Source organism: Pollachius pollachius, assembly GCF_949987615.1.
Source record: "Pollachius pollachius genome assembly, chromosome: 14".
NCBI lineage: Eukaryota > Metazoa > Chordata > Actinopteri > Gadiformes > Gadidae > Pollachius > Pollachius pollachius.
Genome location: NC_136947.1, coordinates 4,537,299 through 4,565,050, shown reverse-complemented (window position 1 = coordinate 4,565,050; position 27,752 = coordinate 4,537,299). Strand labels below are relative to the sequence as shown.

At 47.5% G+C, this 27,752-nt stretch overlaps 3 protein-coding genes across 3 annotated transcripts; 1 reads left to right on the top strand and 2 right to left on the bottom strand.

Annotated features, from left to right (window-relative positions):
* Positions 1-1,083: 1,083 nt before the first annotated feature.
* LOC307085975 (uncharacterized protein) lies at positions 1,084-6,844 on the top strand. The gene is made up of 3 exons (XM_079750946.1): positions 1,084-2,746; positions 3,454-4,063; positions 6,628-6,844. Exons 1-2 carry the CDS (start codon positions 1,640-1,642, stop codon positions 3,976-3,978), a joined length of 1,632 nt encoding a protein of 543 aa, XP_079607072.1. The 5' UTR covers positions 1,084-1,639; the 3' UTR covers positions 3,979-4,063; positions 6,628-6,844.
* A 6,643-nt stretch (positions 6,845-13,487) lies between these two features.
* loxl5b (lysyl oxidase-like 5b) lies at positions 13,488-17,399 on the bottom strand (the record flags this gene model as incomplete). Its single annotated transcript, XM_079750412.1, has 6 exons — positions 13,488-13,607; positions 13,711-13,806; positions 14,257-14,413; positions 14,874-15,011; positions 15,835-15,943; positions 16,478-17,399. The coding sequence occupies 6 exons, from the start codon at positions 17,397-17,399 to the stop codon at positions 13,488-13,490; spliced, it is 1,542 nt and encodes a 513-aa protein (XP_079606538.1).
* A 6,320-nt stretch (positions 17,400-23,719) lies between these two features.
* Positions 23,720-26,130, bottom strand: LOC307085453 (nicotinamide riboside kinase 2-like). The gene is made up of 8 exons (XM_079750253.1): positions 25,992-26,130; positions 25,790-25,880; positions 25,086-25,134; positions 24,700-24,877; positions 24,519-24,590; positions 24,283-24,389; positions 24,070-24,155; positions 23,720-23,963 (listed from the first exon to the last, which is right to left on the bottom strand). Exons 1-7 carry the CDS (start codon positions 26,015-26,017, stop codon positions 24,070-24,072), a joined length of 609 nt encoding a protein of 202 aa, XP_079606379.1. The 5' UTR covers positions 26,018-26,130; the 3' UTR covers positions 23,720-23,963.
* Between the last annotated feature and the right edge of the window lie 1,622 nt (positions 26,131-27,752).

Here is a 27,752-nt window from a genome sequence, read left to right as displayed (position 1 = left end):
GAGAGAGAGAGCGTGGGAGAGAGAGCGGGAGAGAGCGACGGAGATAAAGAGAGAGAGCGAGAGCGAGAGAGGGAAAAACAACCGAAGAATGGAAAGACAGACGGACAGACAGACAGACAGACAGACAGACAGACAGACAGACAGACAGACAGACAGGAACACAGACAGATCAAAGTACAAAGGGAGCGATTGGTGATGAAAAACTACGCCTGCCTGAGCAAGGCATTGACTCTTGTCTCCTCTAGTCAGTGAACTTTACTCACAGGGGTCTCAACTCTCCCAACCCCCCCCCCCCACCCCCTTCAACCCCGGCCCACCTACCCAACCACTGAACCTCCGGTGCCTTTCCCCTCCCCTTTTCCTCCCCCTTTTCCCTTCCCGTTCCCTCCCCTGCCCTCCCTTTCCTTTCCTTTCCTTTTCCCGACTTCTCCGGGCTGGAGTGGAGGAATCCCAGGCAGGGGTTTAATTGTAGAGCGCTCTCACTCTAATGAGACCAGCGTCAGGGCGGAGGCACACTCACTCACACTACCCCCCTCCCTCTCTCCCTCTCTCTCTCTCTCTCTCTCTCTCTCTCACACACACACATACCTCTCTCTCCCTCTCACAGACACGGCAGCGCTCACGGAAAGCGCAGGACTCTTTCGATTTCTACCGGAGAAGGAGGGGGAAAAGAAATGCGAGGACTTCAGATTGGGCATCGCAGGTATAAGCCACAGCCGGAATGAGAGAGGAAGAGTGTGAGAGTGAATGAGAGGGAGGGAGGGAGGGAGGGAGGGAGATAGAGAGTGTGGAAGCGAATGAGAGGCAGGGAGAGAGAGAGTGAGAGAGAGAAGGAGAGAGAGAGAGAGAGAGAGAGGGAGAGAGAAGGAGGGAGAGAGAGCATAGAAGAGGCAGGGGACGGAGCTGGAGGTAGGGAGAGACCAAACAGGAACAGAGGGGAGGGGAGCTAGCGGGAAATAACATAGGAGGGAGTGTGTGAGGGAGAGAGAGAAACAGAGAGGGGGAGAGAGAGACCGTACGGCTGCGGCACCGAATGAGACAGGAGAAGTGCGAGGCGGGAGAAGCAGAAAGAGGGGAGGAGGAAGAAGTAGCAAGAGGTGGAGAGGGGGCCCCATACAGGAGAGAGGGACTACATCGTGAGCAACACGGGCTGGAGAAAAGTTAGGAAAGGAAGAAGAAGAAGAAGAAGAGGAGGAAGAAAAAGAAAGGAGTGGGAGAAACGCAGAGAAGCTTCCAGAAGGGAAAAAAAAGGAAACAAAGGGAAAGAGCATGGAGATAAGAGGATTCTAGAGAGCTGAAAGAGTGGGAACGGCAGAGTCAGGCAGGAAGGAAGGGGAGGGAAGTCTGGGGTACAAACCCAAGAAGAAAGCCGAGCTGAGGAAAAGTTTTGTTTGTGTGTGTGTGTGTGTGTGTGTGTGTGTGTGTGTGTGTGTGTGTGGGCACGCGCGCGTGTGTGTGTGTGTGTGTGTGTGTGTGTGTGTGTGTGTGTGTGTGAATGTGTATGTGTGTGTGAAGGACGCAGATGAGGAAAACAGAGCGAGCGAATGACTCGGATGGAAAGAGCGGGGAGAGGAGCAAACCCGTCGCTTTCTGAGGCGTCCTCCGCGCCAGTCCGCCGCCGCCGCCGAGCCCCCCGGACATGTACCCAGACGCCTCTCGGCACACGGCGTCGGCGGACCCCCACCGCCTCCCCCGGCCCGGCGGCCCCTGCACGTGCCGCGGCTGCGCCCGCCGCCGCCCGGACCCCTCGGACCCCCGCCGTCACCTCGGGACGGGGGCCGGACCGCGCCCACCCAGGGACCACCCGGCCACGCCGGACGGACGCAGGCTCCCCCCGGCGGGGGACGGGGCGGAGAGCCACCGCAGCCCACAGAGGAGGCCTGTGTTCGCAGCGCCGGGCCCCTACCCCGACCTGCCCGGCTACTTGAGCCCCGGGCGCCGGGACCCCTGGGACCCCCATCCCGCCCAGTGGACTCACCCCGGTGCCCCGGAGCGGCCCGGGGCCAGACACTACGCGTCCGCGCGGGAACAGTGCGGCTGTGTGTCGCGGGGCGGCGGCGGCGGCGGAGGCGACGGGGGCCGTCCCTTCGACGCCACGCCGTCACACACCTTGAATGGCCGGCGGCCGCCACCGCCCCTCCCTCCACCGCCGCCCCCAGAGTTCAGGGGTCAGGGGGGGGGCGGCCCGCCACCAACCAGCGGCGGTGCAGCCGCGGGGGGCGAGGGGGAGGGGGGCGAGGGGGAGGGAGGACAAGGGAAAGAGCCGAGGACGGGGCGAGAGCGCGGCGGGGGAGGAGACGGCCGCCGTCGCTCCGAGCAGCGAGCGGGACGGACCCCCCCGGGGCACTTCCACGCGGCCAACGGCCACCCGGGGCGGAGGGTGAGCTCCGAGACCAGGGAGCGGGGGGGCAGGCGGCCGCCCGACTGGAGCTGGAGACCGCTACGGGTCCCGGAGGAGGGGGGCTACAGCGTGCCCGGAGCCGCCCACAGGGGCTTCTTCTCCACCGAAGTCCCCCAGAAACACTTGAGCTACAGCGGGCGGGAGGGGCCCTGCGTGCCTCCGTCGCCCCCCACCGCACGGAGCCAGGGGACCTCCCCGTCGGCCAGCCAGGACGGGCCCCGGGGCCGGGGCTCTGACCCGACCCGGCCGGGGGCCGCCACGGTCCACGAACAGATCCGACAAGTGGTGATGGACCTGGAGGACGTGCTGGGCGGCCTGAAGCAGGTTCACCGGGAGATGAAAGAGGTGGGTGGCCCACAACTGTTGTGTGTGTATACTTAGTCTGTGTTTAAAAGCCTATGTCAGGTGTGTTTACCCCCCCAAGGTCTGTCCTAAGGTTCAGCTGTTCCAGTTGGTGTTATGGATGCTGTGGACAGAGGCGCCCTTGACATTTTTCAAATGATTTCCAAAGAGTTCACGGAAAGGTGTGTGTGTGTGTGTGTGTGTGTGTGTGTGTGTGTGTGTGTGTGTGTGTGTGTGTGTGTGTGTGTGTGTGTGTGTGTCTGTGTGTGTCTGTGTGTGTCTGTGTGTGTATTGGTCCATCCATGCGTTGGTGTGCAGACTTATCATCTCTTTTCAGGAGCATTGATTGACAACGATTCACAATGACCTTTCGCAGAACGCCGATGGAGCTGGCAGAGTACCTGGCAGTGCATTACACACTTAGGCCTGAGACCGTTACTCGATTATAATGTGCAGTTTCCATTTTGTGAGCAGCCCCTCAAAGTCCAGTGTCTGCAAAACCCTATCATCGGGTTGCAGCGCAGAAATGAATGCATAAATGAAGGTTATGTTTTTGCAAGGAATGTACCTCAGCTATGCTGAGGTACACTGAGGATACGTCATGACGGTTTTGTCTGGCAGGATGTGTGTTGTGGTGGGCGCTGTGCGCTAGGCGGTTCCCCCCGCGTAGTTCTGCTGTGCTAACAGACGTATCGTATCTGTGTGTTCAGGTGGTGGACCACATCGACCGCCTGACGGCCAACATGGACCTCGGCGACGAGGGCATCGCCGTCGCCCCCGGCGACGAGCCCGCTGACTCCCACGTCCCCCCGCGCCCGGTTGACCTCGGCCCCGCCCCGGCGCCGGCGCCAAACCCCAAACCGCCGTCCGCCCAGAACCACGTGTTCCTCAGGACTAACGCCCCCTCGCCCGTTCACGTGGCGTCCGTGGTCAAGACCAACCGCGTCCCGCCGTGGGACGGGGCGGGGTGCAAGCGGCCGCAGCTGGTCTCCAACGGCCGCCTCCCCCAGCTGTGCCCGCCCAGGTACTCTGAGCTGCAGGACCCCTGGCGCCGCGGCCCGGACCCCGAGGCGGGGAACGGCGCAGGGAGGTGGTCGCCGGGGCCCAGGACTCAGAAGCCCCCCCCGTACCCCCAGAACGGGAGGTGCGGGAAGGGCCCGGTGCCCCCTCCCGTCCCCGTGAAGACCCAGACCCCTTACCCCGGGAGACGCAGACAGAACACCAGCATGGTGTGACGGAGAGGGGCCCCCCAGGGGCCTGAAATAAGACCCGGGAACGACGATGGAGGTCTGAATGAGCCAGCCAGGGCGAGAACGTATGGTAGGTCGCCTTTTTTTATGCGATTCCTTTTTTTTTTTTTTATGAGCTCTGGACACTACCGTTGACTTCATGGACTTTTATTAAGGGGTGTAGCCGGAGACGTTCGTCACTCTTTATGGGTGCGTGGGCTGGGGAGGAAGTCGGATCATGAATAGCGGTAGTGTGTGTTTGTGGGTGGGTGTGTGTGTGTGTGTGTGTGTGTGTGTGTGTGTGTGTGTGTGTGTGTGTGTGTGGACGATAGATGTAATCTATGCGTCTGCTTTTGTTGTTGTCACTATTTCCCAGGCTTCACTTGAGTCAGAACAGGGGGAAAAACCTATCTTAAAGCGTATTAACCACAGCAGTTCGCTCACAAGATTAACATAAAAGGAATGTGTTATCAGATAAACATCTGTTGCACTAACTTAATAGAAACTAAAAGTGCAAAGAAGCAAGACCCGATCCAATATTGCTCGAGTCAAGATTGGATTTTCATTGTTTGAGGAGATGTTGTGTTCTGTGCCAGATCTGGAGAATCATTAGACCAATAACCTTGTCAGAATTTATAGTTAGGCTACTCATTTGACTATTTTCCCAGTATATTCGCGCTATCGTACAAAACACAAGAACAATGTCTCGGATCTTCAGAGAGCTGTATCGTAGTTAATCTTTTTAAGTACTACCAGACAAACAGAATGTTCTATGAAGTAATTCCCGTCTTAACGTCTTAATTTTCTTTTAGCAAGTTAAAACAAATTTGCTGCAGTTGGGATTGTGCTTGTTTATGCCTCATGTAATGCCTTAAGTTAACCGAGTATTACTATTACATGTGTTATCCTCCAGCAATACAAACTATGAGTAAATCATAATGAATAACAAATGCTGTTAAAGAACAAACCCGAAAATAGAGCCACACTAGCTCAAGAAGCGGCGATGCACTTTGGTCCACTGCTCCCCTCTTGTGGAGAGTATGCAAAACTGCAATCTGTTTTTCTGGGGCCGTTTCAAGTTGAGCAAGAACAATCTGGTTTTAATCATAAAACCCTCTGGCCTCGTGCCAGAGAGAAACGAGGCAAACCGAGGCAATAGCAACGTTTGTGGCGGCGTTATAAACGTGAGCGGCAGTAAAGGGTTTTTACTGCGGCTACCTTTGTTGTGAAGTGAAAAGGAGACTGCAGTGACCACATAGAAATGGCGTCCAATAACTCGTGCGATTATTTTTCTGTGTGAAATTGTTCTGGGGTGACATGATTATAACCCATGTTCCAATGCATGAACTTGTAGTGAGCTCCATAGAGCCTAATGTACGATATATTACTTTTTCTCCTTCTCTATCTCCCTGCTTGGATTTTGCTCGCAAGTTTATTTGCAGACATCGTTTTGGGAGTCTAAAGCCTTGCATCTTGAATTCGACTACCAGGATTGGTCACCCTGTTAGAGTAATAGTAGAGTAATATACTGCATAGACAAGCGCGTGCACGCACACGTACACACACACACACACACACACAAACACACACACACACGCACACACACACACAAACACACACATGCACAGGCACAGAGGCACACAAACACGCACAGGCACAGAGCCACACAAACACACACACACGCACAGGCACAGAGGCACACAAACACACACACACACAGGCACAAAAATACCCCCACCCATGCAAACATATGCAGACAAGCGCGTGTATGATACCCACGCAAACAAACACACACACACACACCCATGCAAACACACACACACACACACACACACACACACACACAAACAAACACACATACAGGCACAGAGGCACAAAAACAAACACGTACACACCCACACATGCACACTCAAAGACGCATAACTCTGCAGCAACAGAGACAAGCGGTGACAGTCGTGATGGAGACGGCGTTACGGCGGTAGGTTTACGAGTGACTCACAAGGACACCGCCTCTATCTGCCTTATCATAGGGATGCCCTTACACCTACCCACCTCCCACTCACACCCACCCACTCACCATTCATTCTAGTACCCCGACCAGAGTGTGACTGGCATCAATAGAACGGTAGAGAGAGACAGCAAGAGAGAGAGAGACAGAGAGATTGAGAAGGAGAGAGAGAGGGACGGAGAGAGAGACAGAGAGATTGAGAAGGAGAGAGGGACGGAGAGAGAGAGAGAGAGAGAGAGAGAGAGAGAGAGTGTGAGAGAGAGAGAGAGAGAGAGAGAGACAGAGATTGAGAAGGAGAGAGAGGGGGAGAGAGAGAGAGAGAGAGAGAGAGAGAGAGATTGAGAAGGAGAGAGAGAGGGAGAGAGAGAGGGGGGGGGGAGAGAGAGAGACAGCCTTGGGGCTTCAATGAATGACATTTATTTTATTTCACTAGGGAGGAACAAGAGTTTACTGGAACCATGTGCGTACTGAATATCAATTTTTTGTTATTGTGTGTGTGTGCCTATTTATGTATGATGTATGTATGTGTGTTGGTGTGGATGTGTCTACGTGTGTGTGTGTGTGTGTGTAAGGGTGTGCATGAGTGCCTCTAGGTGTTTGCTTGGTGTTTTCCTTCATCCTTGTCCTCCCTGTGTCTTGTCCACCAGGCCTCGCCACTAGGAGGCATCTCCCTCCACGACGGACAGATGAGACGGACTGGCGAAGCAGGACCCTCCACACACAGGGGGACGCATGAAAGGAGATAAAAGGAACTGATAGAGAGAGAGAGGGAGAGAGAGAGAGAGAGAGAGAGAGAGAGAGAGAGAGAGAGGGAGAGAGGGAGAGAGAGGGAGAGAGAGAGAGGGGGAGAGAGGGAGGGTTAACCTTCCATCGGGAAAACATGACCCGCAAGCCTGCATGGGGAGAAGCATCTGAACAGGGGTGGACACATCGAAAGGTCCCCAAGCTGTCTCGTGGGTCTCCTATTGGCTGTTGCTCCTTCCCCTCGACTGGATGAAATAAGCGACGATGGGTCACCGCATCCCTCAATCCCTACCGACGTCACCACAACCCCCCAACCCCACCACCACCGACACTATCAGCCCGCCGCCAAGATGAGACGACAGAGGGAACGTGTATCCATTTAAGACTTCAGATGGATGAATGATTCACCGAATCAGTGAACCATTCATCCATCAGTCTTGATGACGATGTGCGGAGGGTCTCAGGACACCACGTCATGTGACTCCACGTCACATGGCGTAGGCCGCGGCGACGCGTGGGCTTGTGGAGGATGAGGTCCACACAGAGGACAGGGCCTGTGATGATCCCAAATCCCACGGGGCCACTGTTGAGCTGAAGCACACGCTTCACCTAAGGGCCAGCTCCTCACATTCCTCTGTGCTCTCTCAGATATTCTGTCAGTGTTGCTCCCCTGAACGCTGAATGTTACCGCAGTTGCAAATTGATTGAATAAAAAACCATGCCTGTCTCGAAATAGGTTTCGCATCCGGAGGCGGAAAAAAAAAACTGTACAGGTTATTAATAATGTGTTCATCTCTCAGGTGGGAGCCATTCAGCCATATTGGCACCAGCATGGGTCCGTTCCCGACTTTCCATGCATGCTGACACTCATAGGAATGTCTCACCGCGTTAAGAAGTCTGTGTTGTGTGACCTCATTCTGCCAGAGAGCTTTGTGTCCAAGACCAATCTGTGGCATCATGTTGTCTTGCTTTCACGTTTGGTTTGTCACTTTCACATGTTGATATGACCTCAGATGCCATCATGGTGTCATCAAGACAGAGGGATTTCGTCTTCTCTGCACTTTGCCGCAATACGTTCCATTATGTATTAGATGATGTATTCATACATAGGAGTTGTTCCGTTCCCAGTACGCTGTGACCTAATTATTAACCTTGCTAATATATTTTATGGTTTCCTGTCACACCCTCTCTCTCGCTCTCTGTGTGACTCTCTTTGTCGGTCTCTCACTTTCTCTCTCTCACTTTCTCTCTCTCTCTCTCTTCTCCAGCTGTGGACAGACACTTTGATTCATGACCCCAAAAATAGTCCTCCTATCCTGTTTTTCTGTACTTGGACCTGCGCCATGAAACTTTTAATGGGCAATCACTGTCCTTTTTATTTCCTCTCCTTCTTAACCACAGACCTAAGTGCTTTATACTGAGATGCTGGGGTTGATTGACCGGGCTGTCATTAGACACTCATTATCTCAAAACATTGTGAATGAATGTGATAGAAAAAAGTTAAGATTACATATATACGTTTTAACAAGAGCAATGACTGACTACCGCCCTCACTCTCTTAATCCCCTGTTCACTACCTCCCTCCCTCATTGATGCCATTATTCACTCCCTCCCTCCCTCCCTCTCTCCTTCACTTCCAGCCTACCTCACTCAATCACTTAATCCTTCCATCCCTCCCCCCCTGACTTCCTCAAGGCCCTCCCCCCTGCCTGTGTTGAGGCGAGGTTAAGTAATGTCTAAGTGAGTGTTGGCAAAGGACAAGCTAGCTGTGAGTGGTTTATAAACACAAACAGAAGGTCAAAGATGCAGTCGGGGTCCACAAGGCGACAACGTTTTAGCCCTCGTCGCAGTGACCTATCAGCAGGCAGAATGTACTCGCTGAAAGCAGACATTCTAAAGCTATTATTTAATAAGGGGAAAAGGCAGAGACAAATAAATATTCAGTGATTCCAGATAAACAAATGGTTATTTCCATCCCGAACGCAATGCTCTTAAGGCAATGAGCAGGCCGTTGATCACACCCTGTTCTCCGTTGTGAGAATATATTTAGTCCACTTGGTATTCCTGCGGAGACACGTGTATACTTATCAGCAGATAACGAAAAAAAGCTGAATATATTCTAACCCGAGCCATCCTACTCTTGTTAAAACAAACACAATCTACACAAAAGTAAACATCTGTGAGGAAAAGATGAAGGCAGACGCCGACCGGCGACTAATCATCGACTGATGGTATCCATCATCACAGATGGCGGCAGCGTCTCCCGTCTGGGGGGATCCGGACATAAAGACTTCGGGTGGGGCCATAGGACCCAGCGGGGTCTGTGCGCTACCATCAACAGACCCCTCAAACACTGGTCTGTTTACACGCCGTGTGCATGGGACCGTACGTGCGCCCCGGGGCATGTGCTAGCCAAGCCGTGGGGCCATGCAGTCCATCTGGAAGCACAGCGGAGTTCCTCTGGTGTGCGATGGGACATTGACGGGGAAAACAACACAACACAACAAGACTCTCTGTATAGGCCTCCTTTGGTATTGTGTCCCACTCGCCCTTCTTTTAAGATTGACGCCACATAAAAGAGACGACACACACACACAATTAAAAAGAAAAAAAGAAAAAGACCCTTTAAGACCCTTTTTCCCCAAAGGAAAAGTCACTCCCCACACCTGAAACCATAACATGTATGTTATGACGCACATTCACACACACACACACACACACACACACACACACACACACACAAACGGCCTCTTGTGTTATTATTAACCTCTGGCCCAGGTATTCTTTTTCTGGACTGTTTGGATTTCAGAGGGAAAAGCTGTCGCATTCTTCCACCGCTGAGGTCTTTGTGTCCCGCCCCCCCCCGCCCACACACACACACACACACACACACACACACACACACACACACACACACACACACACACACACACACACACAGAAAAACACTCAGTCAATGCGTCGTAGAATGGATGCCCTAGGGGGAAACCACTGGACTGAGTGGAGGTAACACGTCAAGCTGTCGCAGTCACTGAATTAAAAGGAAGAGTGGTCAATGGTGTACGCTATTTTATTAAATATATTTTATTGTGAATTGGATGTTGAATAATCTATATTGTGCACAATGCTACTTCAATGAGTTTGGACAAAAGTTTGGTCTGATGACTGGAAAGCATCCTTAGCCTTGGAGCTGATGTGAGCTCTCATTCAAAGAAAAGCAAAACAAAAGAACTATAAAAAAGTTTTGCAAGCTGGGATTTAAAAAATCACAAGCTGCTCACCAAGCCTGCGTTCAAATGCAAAAGATAAATGAAAAGAAGGCTAAAAATAAGCGCTATCCCTCCAGTGGCTCACTGATGACTTCAAAAGAGATGTTCTCTGCAAAAACGTTCCTGGTTTGCGGGGAAATAGAATACCACTGCGTTAGCTCTGAAAGAACAGAAGAAGGTCTTACATTTAAAGTACCACCCAAGTCACACATACCACCCAGCTTGAAGATGAACAGGAGTGGGCTTTGTTCCTGACAGACAATATGTGAGTCTGAAAGATGGGGGGGGGAACAAGTTCACAGTTTATATTTTGATGTGGAGATGCTTGACCTTTTTGCGTAACCCACCAGAAATTCGATCCCTTTATCGTGTCTCGTTGTCTAGCCGATCCCAGCACCGTGTCTCTCAATGAACTGACACAACTGCTGAGGAATGTCTCTGCTCTCTGCCTAAATCAACCTGCAAAAAAAATGAATCGCAGAGTGGAGCTCGTCTCCCGAGGTGAAGCAGACCCAATACCCCCCACCCCCTTTCTCGTGGCCCCATTTACTCGAAATATGATCTTAGAGAGTACAAGAGTACAACACGGCCACCACCTATTCTAAACAACAGAGTTTGTTTTTTTTTCTCGCGTAGCGAATTCATCCGGAAAATGTTTCTGTTGCCCTCATGCTTCTGGCGTTTGAGGTAGGCCGCAGTGACTTGGCGGAACACCGAGATACTATTAACAACGGATTAAGCCTGATTTCCCCTCATCACCGGCGCAAGCCTACCACCGGGCGCGCCGAGCAGAGAGGTTGTGTGTGTGTGTGTGTGTGTGGGGGACGGCTGTGTGAGATGAGGCGCTGCCCAGAGTGGTTGCCGGCTTTACTTAACTTGAAGTTGGCCGCTGCTGACTGTGTCGCTGTTCTTAAGCATTGCGGCCGAGTTGAGAGACGTGGCCCAGATGTCTGGGGGGCGAGTAGTTTTCTGCATGCCTCACAGCTGAGTAAACAGTCTACCGTCTTCCCTCCAGCATGGCATGTTTAAAATGACATGGCGGTCCAAAAAGGAACAGTGGAACTAGAAGCAGAACCCGCTGTGAGACTCGCAGGCGCGCACGCGCACACGCACGCACGCATGCGCACACACATACAGGCACCCACGCACATGCCTGCAGGCACACACATGCACAAGCACACACATACAGACATTCAGACATTCCTATGAAAGCAGGGCCTCAGATCGGCATGGCACCAGTCCAGGTCCGGTGTTGGACCTTTGATGATATTGTCACTATCTCCAAATATCACCACCACAACATTCCTAGACAATAAAGTAAGTGATTTATGTGTGTGTGTTTGTGTATGTGTGTGTCTTCCAGACACTTTAAATAACATTGACAGCCTATTCTGGCATAGATGCACCTTAGCGGAGGCCAGTGGATGCTGTTCCCTTGCCCTTAATCCTTCAGTCCTTGACTGGAGAATGTTCTACATCTGTTTGCCTTAACAGTGCAAACACTGTCTGGCTGTCTTTTCTGTTCCCTATTTTTTTCTTCTTCATTTGTTCCTCTTTCCCTGGTAATACTTTAGCATTCATCCAGCGAATAGATCCCTTGTTTCAAAAAGTGAATCCAATCAAAATGAATACAGTTGATCCTTGGTGCAGCCAGATGTATCTGGAAGGGTTTCATCGTTCTGATGAAAAGTAGCATGTCTACTTTTCCTTCAGATGAGGCGCTCATGAAAGCAGTTCCGTCGCCATGGATACAAATGATCTTTAAAAGCAATACGAATCGAAGCCGTAGCAGTAGTTAAGACCTAGATAGATAGTAATATATATATATAGAAATATATATATAGAGAGAGATAGCTAGAGAGAGAGAGAGAGAGAGAGAGAGAGAGAAATTCATTTATTCGTCATATATTTATCTATATATCTGTTCACATCGGACAGATAGATAGATAAGATAAATGGAAAAATGTCAAGATATTACAAGATATTGAAAATAAAAGTGATGCATAGATCAAAAAAGAGCATGAGAAACAGCCTCTAAAGGAGTGGATAGATTGACCAGCAGAGAAAAAGTAAGAGAGAGTGATTGAGTGAAAGACAGAGAGAGACAGAGAGAGAGAGAGAGAGAGAGAGAGAGAGAGAGATAGAGAGAAATTGAGAGAAAGAGAGAGATTGAGAGAGAGAGAGAGAGAAAGAGAGAGAGAGACAGGGTTGGACAGCTGCTCTTTATAGTAGAGATGACACAGTAGCACAAGATCCTGCGGCCTGTGTTTTCACATGTCTTCGTGAGCAAACTCACCGCAGCCACAAGCCTCTTTCCTTCCAACAGCCCCCCCCCCCCCGATCTATGATACCTACTGGCTTGGGGGGGGGGGCGGTCACAAACACCCAGTCAGTCCTACTGGTGAGACATGAGTCTCACCAGAGACTTGAGTTCTATAGTTCCCAGTCTTTTTTTTCTGTGTTCCCCTCTCCCTCCCCATGTGTGTGGGGCTTTGAGAATGCAGGTCACAGAGGACCTCTCTGTGGCCTGGTGTAGGGCCAGCTACAGGGGTATGGAGGTGGGGGGAGGGACTGCGTCATTAGTTTGGCGTCTTTGTATAATTGGTTTGCGTGCAAAATAGGATGGAGGACAAGTTTAAAAAAACTGCTCTTGAAAGTTGTACTCAGTCCCGGTTGTGTTTATTGTATTAAATATCAACCCAGCATAAGGACTTTGAAATTGTAGTCCTTTGAAATTTGAAGTTTGAGAAACATAAAACATTTTACATTACAGTTTTCATTTATACAGGCATACATGTTCGATCCACTTTCAAGCATATAATGTCAAACCCTTAAAATAACAAAAAGCAAAAATAAATGCAATTTAAGACTAATGAGTGGTAAAATAAAAGTGACAATGTCATTATAAAATCAAAAACTACATATAAAATGACAAAACGAGAAATGTGGAGAAAAAACTAACTTACTAATTTAAAGAGGTCACTTCTTCAAATTTCAAGACCAAAGGACATTTAAGATAACATTCTAATGGATTGTGTTAGGTCAGTGTAAATACTATAAAAAAAACACCCTAAGAAAATATGGTATATAACTACATAACATGTACACAGACAATGAAAAATGCATGCTGCACAATCATTTGTCACAGGAATGGTGAGAATTATAAAAAAGCTATAATAATAAAGCGTGGGCCTCCTGTGTGATGTAGCACCCATTAGAGGATGGTTTTAAAAACATCCCGTGCTCCACTTCAGATTCTAAGCCCTGGAAGCAGAAAGATTTGAGACTAAGGTTACACACAGAAAATTCAGACAAGCACACGCAAACACTGCCTTCGACTCATTGTATAAATAATGATGTTTTTCTTGATTAGTCTGTGAATATGATTTCTCTCTGATCAAATATCTAAACATAAGGCAAAAGCTCTGGGATCGATTATTTTCTGTTTATTTCTTAACGTGAGAAGAGAGGACAGGCAATCCTCCGCTCATACGTTACCTCGCTACTCGACAGTTCCTCGTCTGTACGTAAACTCCCGTGTACGTGATGTCGCACCGCACAATGTTGTTGGTGAAGTCTGACTCCAGAACATGGAAACTTGGATTGACGGTGACCTAACAGGAAAAAGTACAAAGAGAAAGTGAGATCACGTTGACATGAGTATCTTCACTTAACCGAATCCTGATGAAAAGCTTGGTTTGTAAAATAAAACACGACCTTCAGCAGATAATTTCCTGGAGGTACATCAGTGATGTCGATCCACTGGCAATCAATGTTGGCAGCATAGGTGTCATGGCAACCTGGACTCAGTCCCTATCCGAAAACACAACACAGCAGTGAGCTCTCAATGTGCTGCTGCAGCTGAAACGGGCCTGATCAAAGAAGGATTACATAGCCCTGTCTTGGTCAAATAAAACATTTGTAATTGTATTTCCTATACATGTTGACATCTCCGAAGCACATGATATTTGCCAATAAGCAAACAAAGCACATTATTGCCTGTGGCTTGGCCTAATCATGATTTAATGCTATTTATTCTGTCTCTCACTCGCTCTGAATCCAATCGAATCTCTTCATCATTCTGACACTCCATTACAATGGCTTCCTTTGAGATGGGCTGTAACAAGTTCCTTACTTTATACTCAAGTTAACACAGTCTTGTAGGGCCAGTGATAAACATCCCAACAGCCAATCGAAAACCAGACGAGCTAATATCATTAGTTTGTTCACGTCAGTTTGTTTGAGGTTGGCTTTGTGCCCTACCTGTGTGTGAGACGTACAGGCGTAGCGGCGTCTGAAGCCGGCCTCACAGCCTGTGTCCTCCAGGCAGAAGCTGGCCTTGTGTCCCTCGGCCACCTTGCGCCCCGTGGAGACGTCCAGCAGGTCGTACTGACTGAAGGCATCCATGCTGTGGAAGTGCCTGACGGAACCGATGGAACAGGGTCAAGTGTTACGCATTGATTTGACAATCGGGAAATCTAAAAGAAGGGAATATATAATAAGAGAGTGGATGATGAATAGATTAAAGTGGAATTAGAAATGTGTAATAAATAATAGATAAGCATGCATTAAAAAATAATGCTGTCAAATATTGGATATTTAATACTGATTCGAAAAACTGGGAATCCGAATAGGGTATATATAATAGATTAAATAGGGTAATGAATGAGGACCAGAATAGAAGAAAACAGAAATAGGGGTGATTAATGATAACCATATTCTCCCAGAGTGTTCGAGAAGGCCTAAAAATCTCCATTGGGAATCTCCATGGTTCTGAAAGCTCCGCGCTGCGGTGGGCAGCCAATGCCCCGGTCAGATGCATTCAGAGACGGTATCCGGGGTGGGGAGAGGTCCCACCGGAGGTGGGGTGGGGGACTCACTGGTGACAGCTGTGCCACTCCCACTGATGCCTGGGGCGGACCGGGAGGAAGTCGGCCGTCCCCTGGTTCTTCACCTTCTGGGGGAAGCGCAGTAGCACCCTGTAGTCGATGTCCTGTACCCCGGGCCCGTATGCCGACCTAGGGGGAGAGCCAGGGAGACAGGACCGCCAGGTGAGCCTGTGCTGGAAAGTTCCAGCGCCTTGCTGCATGGCAGGACTGTCTTCCCTTGGCTGGACGGACGGACGGCTGATTGGCTGGCTGGCTGGCAGGCTGAGCGGAGCAATGGCTGGCTATGGCTCTCCCAAAACTAAAGGTTTTAGGCTGCTAAATGCTTTTTAAGGGGGGGGGGAACCGAATCCAGGAGCGTTTATGTGTTGGCGGGACACTGTGTCAGAGGATCATTGCTCTGAAATTCAATCAAACAGCGATCCTAATTCTATCACCAGATGTGGGCCGGGCGAAGGCAGCAGTAAGACTGTAAAATAGAGCCGTAACAGTCAAATGCAGCACTGACAGTCAAATACAGTACTAATCGTAAACTACAGCAATAACAGTCAAAACAGCAATAACAGTCAAAACAGCAATAACAGTCAAAACAGCAATAACAGTCAAAGCAGCAATAACACAGTTGAAAGCAGCACTAGCAGTCAAATGTAGTGCCATCACAGTCAAATACAGCACTTACAGTCAAATACGGCACTTACAGTCAAACACAGCACTTACAGTCGAAAACAGAGTCGAATTAACCACTCCCAGGCAAATGCAGGACCTCCACATTCATAAATAGCAGCAACCCCATTCAGAGTTGGCCTAAACCCGAACAATCCATACCTTACAAAACAGCACTGTGAGCCGCTGAGTGTGTATGCGTGCGTGTGTGCGCGCAATGTATACGTTTGCATCTGGTTGCACGTGTTTACGTCTGGCCATGTGTCCGGGGCCATTTGGCACCTGGTATTACCTGGCTAGACAGTTCTCCTCGGCTGCACACCTCAAGGCGTACATCTGCATGCGCTGAATGTATGTGCCAGCCTGGATGGCGTAGGGGTCTGGAACGAGGTCTGGGAGCCCTGGGAGGGAGCAGAGGACAGCGGCACAAAAAGCCTGTTTTTTTCTTCTTTTTTTTTTCGCTCTGGTTCTTTGCTAAGGCGTTGTTCATTGTTGACAGCAGTCCAGTAAAGCAGACCAAACAGGCCGTCCTGGCAGAGAGGGAGTCGGTGGAACTTCAGAGTCAGTGTTTATGTCTGTGTTGGCACTTGGCAGCAGCACGCAGCTGTATTACATTCCTCACATGACACTTTATCATCTGCGGCCCAGAATCCCAATATATATATATTTCATTTTTTTTTTTGCTTTGCTTTGCAAATTGGCTCATTATTTCCAGACGGGCGATTAAACATTGAATCCTGAAAACTGTACTCGATGATCTTTTGCGCGTACATGGAATCCAATTTATATGCGCCTTCCTTTCTTTCACAATAGCATCACTCATATTATATACTATGTTAGCCTATATATACACTCACTTGGGCATTTTGAATTGTGATATATATTAGTATGCAATTAATCGGTAGTTAGCTGTATAGAAAGTCCAATTCACTTACCATTTTGAAAATATCTTGTGCCATAACCGGTGCCAGGGGGCACGCGGACCACGGGCCGTCCTTGGGGGGGATACATATTGTACAAAACCGAATTCCGGTGGTTCTTGAACGGGTTCCGGGGGTCATCGTTAGACATTGCGTCTCCGTTAGTCTCCGCTCCGTTTGTTTCCACGCCGTTATTAGAGGCCGCCTGGTTCGGCGCGGGTACCGCGGGTACCGCGGGTACCACGGGTACCACGGGTACCACGTACCCTGAATGAGAGGGCGGCGCTGCAGGTGCAACGTGCCTGGAGATTGACAGCGCACCGTGAGGCACCGAACCGGGCCCCGGTTGGCTGTTTCTATTCCGTGCGGTGGCATCCTGGCCAACACGTGCACCGTCACTCCTGGGCACTACTACACCGCTTCCCGGTGACCCAGGAGGAGTCCCCGGTAACGTCGCCAACTCCGTGGCGACGCGCCGCGCGCTGGGAACGCCCAAGGCGCCCTGCCGCTGGAAATGAAGCACCTGCGGGGGTCTCACCTCTGACGGGCGCACGTTAACGTGCACGAGCGGCCTGGTGCTGTCTTGCCCAATAGATACAGGTCCTTGGTCAACCACCCTATCGTTTACACGATCAAGCTGGGGACGTGTCGGCCCGCTGTAGTGTCCCCCTCTCCTCTGCGACGCCCCGTCCCGTGCGTTGAATACTTCTCTCCAGCTGCTGCCGCTCATATAGTTCCTCGAGAAGGTCCTCGGCCGGCCCGCCACCACCGGGGACTGGTACTCCGAGCCGGTGCTCATCAGACTGAACACCTGGCCGTTGTTCTCCCACTGGATGCGCTGCCGCCAGGGGCCGCCCCGCGGGGGGACCAGCTGCCCCGTGAAGAGAGGGGCCAGTCCCTGGAGGATGTAGAGAGAGAGCACGGACCACTTTGCCATGGTTAACCACAGATCTTCAGTGGAATCCCTCAAAGTCACAGAGGTTGTTGACGTAGTTGTTGCGTGTGGTGTTGAGGTGGAGGATAACGAAACCAAAAGACATAGAAGCTATCCGGTCCAAATGACCGTCCTCAGACCGGCTCAGAATTAGAAAGGGAAAGAGGAGGGTTGGGTTTTTCAGGTCGTTTATCTAATTCGGACGGTTTAGCCTCCTTACGCAAGCACAGAAAGTTCAACCTGCAAACGGAATGGATTAACCCATTCCGACCCTGGACGGGGCGGACCAGGTTTCACCCATAGATGTTGGAAAGCAAACTTTACGCACGGGTGTGAACTGACGTCTGGTAGGTCGGGTTCAGCTTTACGCTTTCTAAGTATCCATTGTGACTTTGCGACCCATCCGTCCTCAAAGCATACTTTCAGATGAATGGTCATTTCGTATTATTCTTTTCTAGTTTTCATGATTTGACTAAGGGATATAAGAACAAAACTATGCTTAACATATCATGTTAAGCTACCAACACCAAATGTGCCCCGTATATATATATATATATATATATATATACATATATAATTATTATAAAAGATTAGACTCTCTCATCATAGTTATCCGTGAATTATCGATATATTGGCAAACAACGTTGAAAGGATTTGTGCCCAATAAGAATCACTGGGATTTAAACTCTTACCACAAGGGAGCGCTGTCTACCAATACAAATGTAGCAAACTGGGAACGCTTATTTATAATCTAGTTATTCTCCTCAACTCTTCTTCTCATGAAAATAAGACACAGGTTTTTTCCGGATCTATTTGTCCATTCAGTAGTTATTTTTCGCCCATTTTTCTAAATCCAACATGCACACCTTTCCACTGCGCATAGCAACTTCCATATGCTTACAAATTAGGCTAAATGTTTATTTGATATGTTGCAGTTTATAGATTTATAGATAATGCTCATAGCTATACAGTTTATATTTCACAGCTTATATATAAATATATATATACCTCCTTAACATTGTTGAGAATAAAAAATGTTGATTGCCCAGACTACTGTAGAGAATTATTGCCCTTAAATATGACTACTTTAATACCTTTGTATATGTATTGTTCGTTTCCCTGGTTAAAGGGACATTAGCACCACCTATCGCCTATTGACAATTACTTCAGGGAGGACGTTCCTCCCTCAGCCTCCATCGACTCCCATTAATTTCCCCAAAAGTGTTGGCGGCCGGTGAATAACATGGGGTTCAATGGGAGAGGGAGGAAAGTCCTCCTCTGAGTTGGTGTGACTAGCTAAGTGAGCTGGATCGCGTCAACGTCTATTCACGAATAGGCTGGAGCCCTGGCTGCGCTATGAACCAATAAGCAGGAGCCCTGGCTGTGGAGCAGCCTGGAGGGAGGGGTTACCCCTCAAGTCTAGGCTACGAGAACCAACAAACCCGGCACTCAGTCGTATGCCTCGTTTCCACCGAGCTGTGCGCTACGTTGCGGCTCTGTTCGCTTATATTATATTGGCGTTTCTGCCGAGCGGTGCGGTTCGGTTCGGTCGATTGGCGTTCCCACCGCCAAAAGTTTCCTCCAGCCGTCTGAAAGGGTGGCGAAAACATAGAGCTACACTCGCCGTTATGCTGAAATAAAATATCCTGTTTGGTATGACCAGGTCACTGATATCTTTGCAACTCAAACAGCGAGGCGGATTGACTTGATCTATAAATTAAGTCCCTCAATCTTAATTGGCTTAACACCATGACCAACATTCTGAAACATCCATTAACATCCACATTTGCCTCAAACAATGTTAGGCTTACAGCCTATGTAAACAGTTGTGAAATAATGTTCTTGTTAATGTTCTTGTTCTTTTAATTGTTTGTTAATCTGCCACTGGTGGATTTGTATCAATTTTATTGACATAATTATCCCTCCCTGCTATTTTGCAGTTCACCAAAACACCCTGAAACAACTTGAGTCTCACATACTTATGCCACCATACGCCACTAACAGTGCAAGCAGGCCAATGGCAACCAAGCGCGCAATCCTTCCTCCCTCACTTTAAAAAGCACCAGTTGCCACTGATATATATATATATATATATATATATATATATATATATATATATATATATATATATATATATATATGTAGGCCTATTCTTTTGAGTATTCAGGTGCTTTAGATGCTTTCACTCAACTTTCCACTCACTCAACTACCTTGGGGGATTATTTTAAATAAGGAAAAAACATTAAAATACATTAAAAAAAAGACCGAGATAGAAGCTTGGGGGCCCTCCTTGTATATTTTGGGGCCCTTCGCAATAGCATAGTCCGCACATGGTAATAAAAACGGCACTGTCTATCAACATACGCTCCCAAACACATGCTACTACCTTGTACTTGTGAACATATCCACTTCCACAATCAATAATTGACAACTAATGGCCTAGTTTGAGCTACATTTTAAGCAGTGTGTGCTTGTGCTCTCTTTCTATGTGGTTTATTGGGCCTGTCTCGAGAGACCACCATGGTGCACCGCACCTTAGTTTGGCCAAATAGAGCTTATGTAGCCCACACGTGTCTCGTGCCTATAATTAGAACTGAAACTCGAGACTGTCGCGAAGGGCGGGACTGCCCCGGCTTGGTCCGCGAGGCTTATAAGAGCGCGGGATCCTTGGGACTGGTTTGGCACAAGACTTTCCGACCAGGACACATACAAAATTTAGCCAGTAAGTATTAACGATAAATTGAGTCTTTAATTGTGTGTCTAAGGTGAAAATATACGTAAACAAATCACAACAAGTTCTACCACAAAATTTTGTGTGTGTGTTTATCATGTTGTAAGTTAGCGTTGTTTGAAAATAAAACTGAACACAATATAACTGTATGGTTGTTTTCATGGAGAACGTATATGACTTCCCCGTTTGGTACGACCGAACAATGAGACTAATTATTGTACGCTTTGAATATATCTTATCCCATAAAGGTATCCAGGGCATCTCAGTGCGATCTCAGTGCTTCTTGTGCGATTTAAGGAAGATGATGGTCTAAAATGGGTTTTCGACCAGAAACCACAAGGACTACTATACCTGTTGTCTTTCTCTGAGGCCCCACACATCCATTCAGAGGAATATGCAACTAAATGATAAAGCCCGATGATAAACTACTGATCATGGGGAGACACAGGTGAGATCTAATAAAAGTGTGTACGTTGTAGCGAACCGTTGAAGAACATATTCTATTGGTTCAAAGTTTCATTCTCGACGGCGCGAGCTATTGGTAACGTTTCAACAAGTGGACGAAACCATCCAATAGACTCCTTGGCGCATCTTCCAATTGTGCACTTCATGTAATGTGGTTTCTGAGTGGGGCTGACTATAGTTCACTGAAGTTTATAGATTTTAAGGTTAGACAAAAATGAGTTCGTGTTTGTAAATTCTAACCACCTAGTCCTATTAGCCTTCTATAATCCAATGTGAACTCAACTGATAATTGTAAAGACCTACATCGAATATGGAAGGTGCGATTTGATTATACCTCGTTAAAATCAAGGTGGCCCAACTCACTTATGGAAATGTAGGTTCTAAATTTAGCGTGAGCTTCTTAATGCTTGACACATTGGTCTCCCCCTATACGTGGCATATTATGAAAAGTAGTCGGACAAAACTCCATAGATGTTTATTTAAGACAAACCCATGACAGATTGAAAGTGTCACATGTTTGAAAGACTTTCCTTAACTAGAATTGCGCTTGATTCCAAAAAATAGCATACATAAAAACGTGTCGTACTTTAATTCACTAAATGGTTTCAGAAATGGCTGCATTTTATATGTTTGATATATCTCTATATCTAGCGAGTGAATGGCAATAAAGACATCGAAAGATCGTGTGCTTCAAATACATGTTCTTTGCGCTTTATATCATTATGCTTCAAGGCTTCAATAAACTATTGCCCATTCGATTCTGAGCTGAAAGCAATGCTAGTTGACACAAAGGGGGTTCTTGACCCCCCTTAGCTTCCTTCTGCCCTGAACTTGTTGTATCTGGTTCTGAGTTGCCCCTGCTCTTATTTGGCATTTGAGCTCTCTGGGACTTTCTGTTGGGGGGCAAAAGGTACAGTTTGAACCTAGCGGCACATGTACCACTTGTCATGGGAGCGAGGTCATGAGTACTGGTGTCACATGGGAGGGCACTGGGGGTGGTGAGGATCAGCGCCACCCCCTGACTCCTAGTCTCTATGACCATATTTGGAAGTGCCCGGCTTATCTTTTTTTGGCACTGCTGCCCTCGTATCCACGACAGCGGCTGACGCAGGAGCACATGTCTGATTCGGCCCCTTGGTGGCAGGTGATAGTGGCCCCTGAGTCGGACCAGGGGGCAGCGGTGAGGGGCTGTCCATACAATAGTTAAATATACCCCCCTGACACCCGAAGCACGCGCTCTATATATAAAGCCACCGGCCTCAGCGTTCCTCTGCGTCGGGGGCAACCGGAGACACGCACGGACCCCAAGATATGCATCACAAGGCTATCAACGCACCACCGCCCACCCTTCTCCTCTCCCCGCCGCTCCTTCCCCTGGCACCCTCCACAGACACCCAACCCCAACCCTACCCACGCGTCTCGGTCGACCCCAATCCGTCTTGGTGCTAGTGATCGGTTTGTGGTGGGATGGGCACCTGAACATATAGGTTTGTGCAAGGTGAGATGGGTGCTTCATGACTGAACGTTTGGACATGTTGACAGGACTTTTGAAAATGACAGCTGTGATCTAAACATTTGTAATCTGAACATCTCACCGCCTTGATTCCTTGAGTACATGTGAACATACTTCTGGTTAACATGCTGTAGAGGGGTTTCCGTGTTTCCTGATCTTACTCAGCTGTGAGATAGGATGTTTCCTTCTTCGTATTGAATCATTGCATTTCCAGGGGTTTTGATATTGAATCTTGAATTCACAGAACTATTACATCTATTCGTACTCATGCTTCCAAGCTTCCAAAGCCTTAAGGCTGAGATAATCTTTGAGATATAGTTATGTTTGGTTGGACTACCACACTGAAAAAGCCTCACATCATTCAAGTGATGAAGCAATTTCTTCAATTACATGACGTTGATGTTTTGATATTGAAATCGAAATAAAGTGAAGCTTTTTAGTAGTGTATGCGTCCTCATTTCTCGGCACATACCCTTAGCGGGGCCGTGGACAACCAACAGCGACTTCGGTAAAGGTAACTGGAACTAGAATGGTTAGATTTTATGGGGGGGAACATACCAGGCACTCTTATAGACTAATAAAGCTGACGTTGTGCGTTGTTTCGCTCAGTATTTGTGTTTCAGGTCGTGCATAACATTGTAAGTTGAGGATAGTCAGGGTATGCTAGTTTATCGTCATCAGGCTGGCCACTGAGGAGTGGAGTTCAGGCCATGTGCGTCGGAAAGTATCTGCCACGCTAATTTGTAAACCCTATCACTTCCCGGGCGGGTATGCTATCGCCATGAACGCGGCGCCAGCACACCTCCTTGTGTGAAACGCTGTACAAGGGCACTCAATGATTTGCCACATTTATTTTTTTAAATCACAAGATGATTAGAATTTTAATAATCCTAAATTAAGCAGTCAACAGTGTTTTGATGTATGCTTTTGTAAAGCAGTAGATTTAGAAACGTCATGTTGTTCAATATATTGCGACATCTGTGATGCGATTGATTTGCAAGCATTCGACATATTCCTCTTGGTTATTCTAAGCAAGAACATCATTTAGATTTGATGAGGTCACGAGGTCTCTACACGACACTGTGTAGTTGCTCTGTCACAGAACTATTACTTCCATTCGTACTCATGCTTTCAAGCTTCCAAAAGCTTTAGGTTGAGATCATCTTTGAGATATAATTATGGTTGGTTGGACTACCACACTGAAAAAGCTTCACATCATTTAAGTGATGAAGCAATTTCTTCCACATTATGGAAATTACATGACCCTCTTTACAGCATTAAAAAGACAAAGCACAACACAATTATTGATGGCTTCTATTTAAATTGAATACATTGTTTTATTTTTTGAAGAAACAGGTTAAACAACTAGCAGTAGTTATTCATTCAGTTTTGTTAATCTCAATACTAGTGGAAATAAAATTGATTTGTACTATTGTGTAACTATTGACTGACTAAAGTCATGGTATTTCAAAAAATGCTGGTTGAATAATGTGCCGGAAGAAATGTTAATAAATGACTAGTAAGCCAGTCATTGCTGGCTCTGATAAATGTAGTTGTGAAAGCATCCAGTTAAGCACCTTGCCTAGCACAGGTTTGATAATGAAAACGTGACACCATAAGTGGGTTAGGTAGTCTCTTTTAAGTTGCACAACCATCCTTTCAAGAGGTGGTTTCATCTTTTTATAAAAGGTTACAATATAAGTTTCTTCTGCATTCAGTTCTTAAGTTACAAGGTTTTCCTATTTACAGGTCAAGAGGGGAATAACATTACGTTGGCTCAAAGCCTGTCTTGGTGATGACATTATTCCACAGTATATTTACAAGTCTATACATAATCCCTTGGGGTCCAGGCGTCCTGCTGTGAGGGAAACAGAAAAAAAAAAAGTCAAAATCAAAATTACACTTTCATTCAACTTAATGTGCGTCATTCGAAAAGGCCCAAACATACATATGAATTTCTTTACCTATAAGCTGTTGAGCAGAGAGTTCTGAATGCTTTTGTACACCTGGTTGTATATTTCCTCCTTGGTTTTCCTGCCATCAAGATACTCTGATTGGGGCAAAACAAAACATTACATTACTTTACTTTTGTTAATACGGGTGTAAAATCGATAAATTATCTGTATAAGCCTCAGAGCCATCATAGCGGTTGACCTTCACGACGTTGTACGACTTACCTATGGAATTGCAGTTGTTTTCCATCTCTTTCCTGTGTTTCACGTACATGGGCCACACATGGCCGTCGAACAGGCCAGGGGGGTCGGGGACTGTGTATGATCTTGTACTGTCGGGAGAAAGAAAAAAGATAAATTCACGTCTTTAGCTTCAAGTGTGGAAGGCATCAGAAAGAAGCCATTTTGAGTCTGATCCAGGATCTTCGTCATCTCCTCCTCCTCCTCCTCCTCCTCCTCACCTCCTTCTCTGCTTGCACTCCTCGTATGGAATGGAGATGAAGTAACTCTTGTCATAGAAGCTCAGGAGTGGTCTGAGGGAGCAAGGAGTTCGGTTAGCTCGACGGTCTGCGGTCGAAACGTGCGCTCCTGTAATGGCTGCTTATGTAGGAATACAGTATGGCGCGTTAGCGCGGGACCCACAGGTAGTTGTAGAGGAGGAAGCCCTCCACGATGAGGATGTGGATCCCCGTCGTCTCCGGGTCCGACGTCTCGGCTTCAACCGACAGGTTGACCCCGTGGGAACGGGCAAACTTGACTGGGTTTTCTTGCCAGCCGTTGATAGTGTTTACCATGGCCTCCATGTCGAGGGCCGTGATGACTGAGGAGAGACAAGAGGAACATATTTCAGAACAACTCCAGACTGGACGGCGCAGCAATGTGCTTCATGATCAAAGTGAATGACTCTGGCATTCACTGAACTGACACTGGAGAAGGTCAGTGGATAAGTAGTAGAAGTTATTTTGTAATTTTTTTTATGTGCAGGAAGATATTAATTATGGATTTCCGGCGTGAAAATCCATTCTTACCATCCCACTGTCTAAAGCCGTCCTCCCCGACTTCTATTTGATCGGGTTTCTGAAATAACAGTCACCAATAAAACATTGCTGAAACCTAGTAACCAATCGCAACTGATCATCACACCTGGACACGACAAGTCAAGGACCCGTCTCCACCGAAAGTGGCCTGTTGCGGCCAGGGTCTTTGTTATTGTTATGTTCTAAAGTTATTATGAGCCTATCTATAATTCCGAGCGCAACTGTATCGGAAATTGGCAAGTCTATAACAAGATTGTATTGGTAGAGTAGGGCTTTAGGCTTACTTTTAATTTTTTTTTGTTTCTGTATCAGTTTACCTGATACAGACGCGCGCCTTTCAAATCGAGGAACGATATAGTAGGCCTAGCCCATGTAGGCAATCTCTATGTATCACGATATAAGCAAAGTTGATGTACCTAAAACAATAATACGATGTCAAACGAGTTGGCAACGCTGTTACAAATAGATGAATGTGTGACTTCTGACTATTGACTTTGAGTGGGGACGCTGAACCTTTACGTTCGCTGTCCAGGAGACAATCAGGCGTATTACTAGGCTGCCAAGAAGAGTGGCAATGCTCATTCAAACAAATAACAACACCAATGGGCCAGTTTGCTGTTTGCTGGCCTACATTTAGTTTTAGCATTTCATGAGAACTTGCGTCTAGTTCACACGGGGGCTGTGTACTGGCTTACCTTGAAAAAGTCATCCTGGTGCACCACACAGCAGTTAGGTAGTGCCTTTATTAACCGGTTCGTCAACGTGGTTTTCCCACCGTTGGTGATGCTGAAATAAAAATTAGAAAAAAGGTCAGCTGATAAAGGTCACATTATTTAGATATCTCTATTTTACAGACGCGTTGTACACATGGTGTAATTTAAGCTCATCGAGACTTACCCGCCGATGCCAATGATGAACTTCATGTTACTTCTGGTCTTCTTTAGAATTCAGTAGATAAAAGAAGGGAACCCGACTAAAACAATCAAACGATCATTCAAAGCTTTTAAAAGTCTTTGACCTTCCTTATCTTCTCTGCGAAACGTTCCCCCCTTTTACTACTTCATTGATTCTCCATGGTGCTACTGCATTTATATATAGTGTTCCCTCGCCGCGTCATAACGGGTCTCGAGAACCTGTGCCCGCGTTCAGCCAATGGGCTTCCCCCTCACGCCGGTAAGAACCGCTATTGTACGCGGAACGTGTCCAATCAAAAGACGACGAATCGGTTCAGTTTGTGGCAGCGTAAACCCCCGAATGTGCACCTGTCCGTTCGTCATCGTCCGTTCACACACAAGGCTCAACCTAGCCTACGAAGCTATTCCAACAAGCAAATAAAATCCGAACACAAGACGGACGTATAATGTATATATAGACTATTGTACGACTGATTGTTGCAGACATCTGTGAATAAGTATGTTCTTTGGACTGTATAGATATTGCCTATTGGAGTGGATAAGGCAAGAAGTCTCTGAAAAATACATTAAATCACATTGTAAATGTAGCCTTAACTGGAAATTAAATAGTTGTTAATTTGAATTGATAGAATAAACAATTAGCCAGTTATAAACAACTGATTAATTGTATTTCCAAACAGCTCAGCTTTTATTTGGGTGTGTGTGATGGTGTGTGTGTTGGTGTGTGGTGCGTGTGTGTGTGTGTGTGTGTGTGTGTTTGTGTCTGTGTTTGCAAGCGTGCAGCATGTGGTTTTATATTTATCCTACGGTTTGTATGTAGGATGTGTATGTGAGAGAGAGAGAGAGAGAGGGGAGGGGAAGAGAGAGAGAGGTTGTATGTGGGTGTTTGCGTGTTTCTATTTTGGTGAATGTGTGTTTGTATGTGGGCGTGTTAGTGAACTTGAATGTTAGTGTGTGTGTCGGCTGTTGATGTATGTCAGATCGATCAGAGTTTTGGTTTGTAGAGCAAAGAGTGGGGCACGTGTGCGAGAGCATATCATGTCAGTGTGTGTGCGTGTTTGTGTGTGTGTGTGTGTGTGTGTGTGTGTGTGTGTGTGTGTGGACCACCTGCTGCGTCACACATGCTTCTGATGCAACAGGTTGGAATACATGGCTCCGTGCCATGTCACCACCACACAACAGTGCCTCTGTGTTGAGTCTACACCCCACGTCAAGGTCTCAGCCTGATGGCATCGCCCCCTGGGACGTATTAGTGTCATTATCTACACAATCTCTTCAAACCTGAGGCTGCACATTACTGGATGTGTGTGTGTGTGTGTGTGTGTGTGTGTGTGTGTGTGTGTGTGTGTGTGTGTGTGTGTGGCCATGCTGGTGAACTAGTAGTGAACTTTGTGCCCTGGAGACTGGGATGCATTTGAGCACATTGGAAGAGTCACGTTACTTTCCATTGGGTATAAATCTCAGGGGATGCCAGTATTATTAATTGCCTTTTAGTGCGTTGTTATTTTAAAGTATGAAGTTGTGTATTACAACCTCCCCAGTGCAAACTTAAGATTTTCCACACATAACACAACCATGTCTTTAACTATCTGTGTTGCATTGGGCACACAACCGGAATGGACATGTATCTTCTTGCAGTAGCAGCACTGAGCTTAATAAGACAAGGGTGTTTAAAGCTGATAATCCTGGTGAAAGAATGTAAAACAGCATTTAACGGAATTGTTAACATTATATTTAGTGAAAT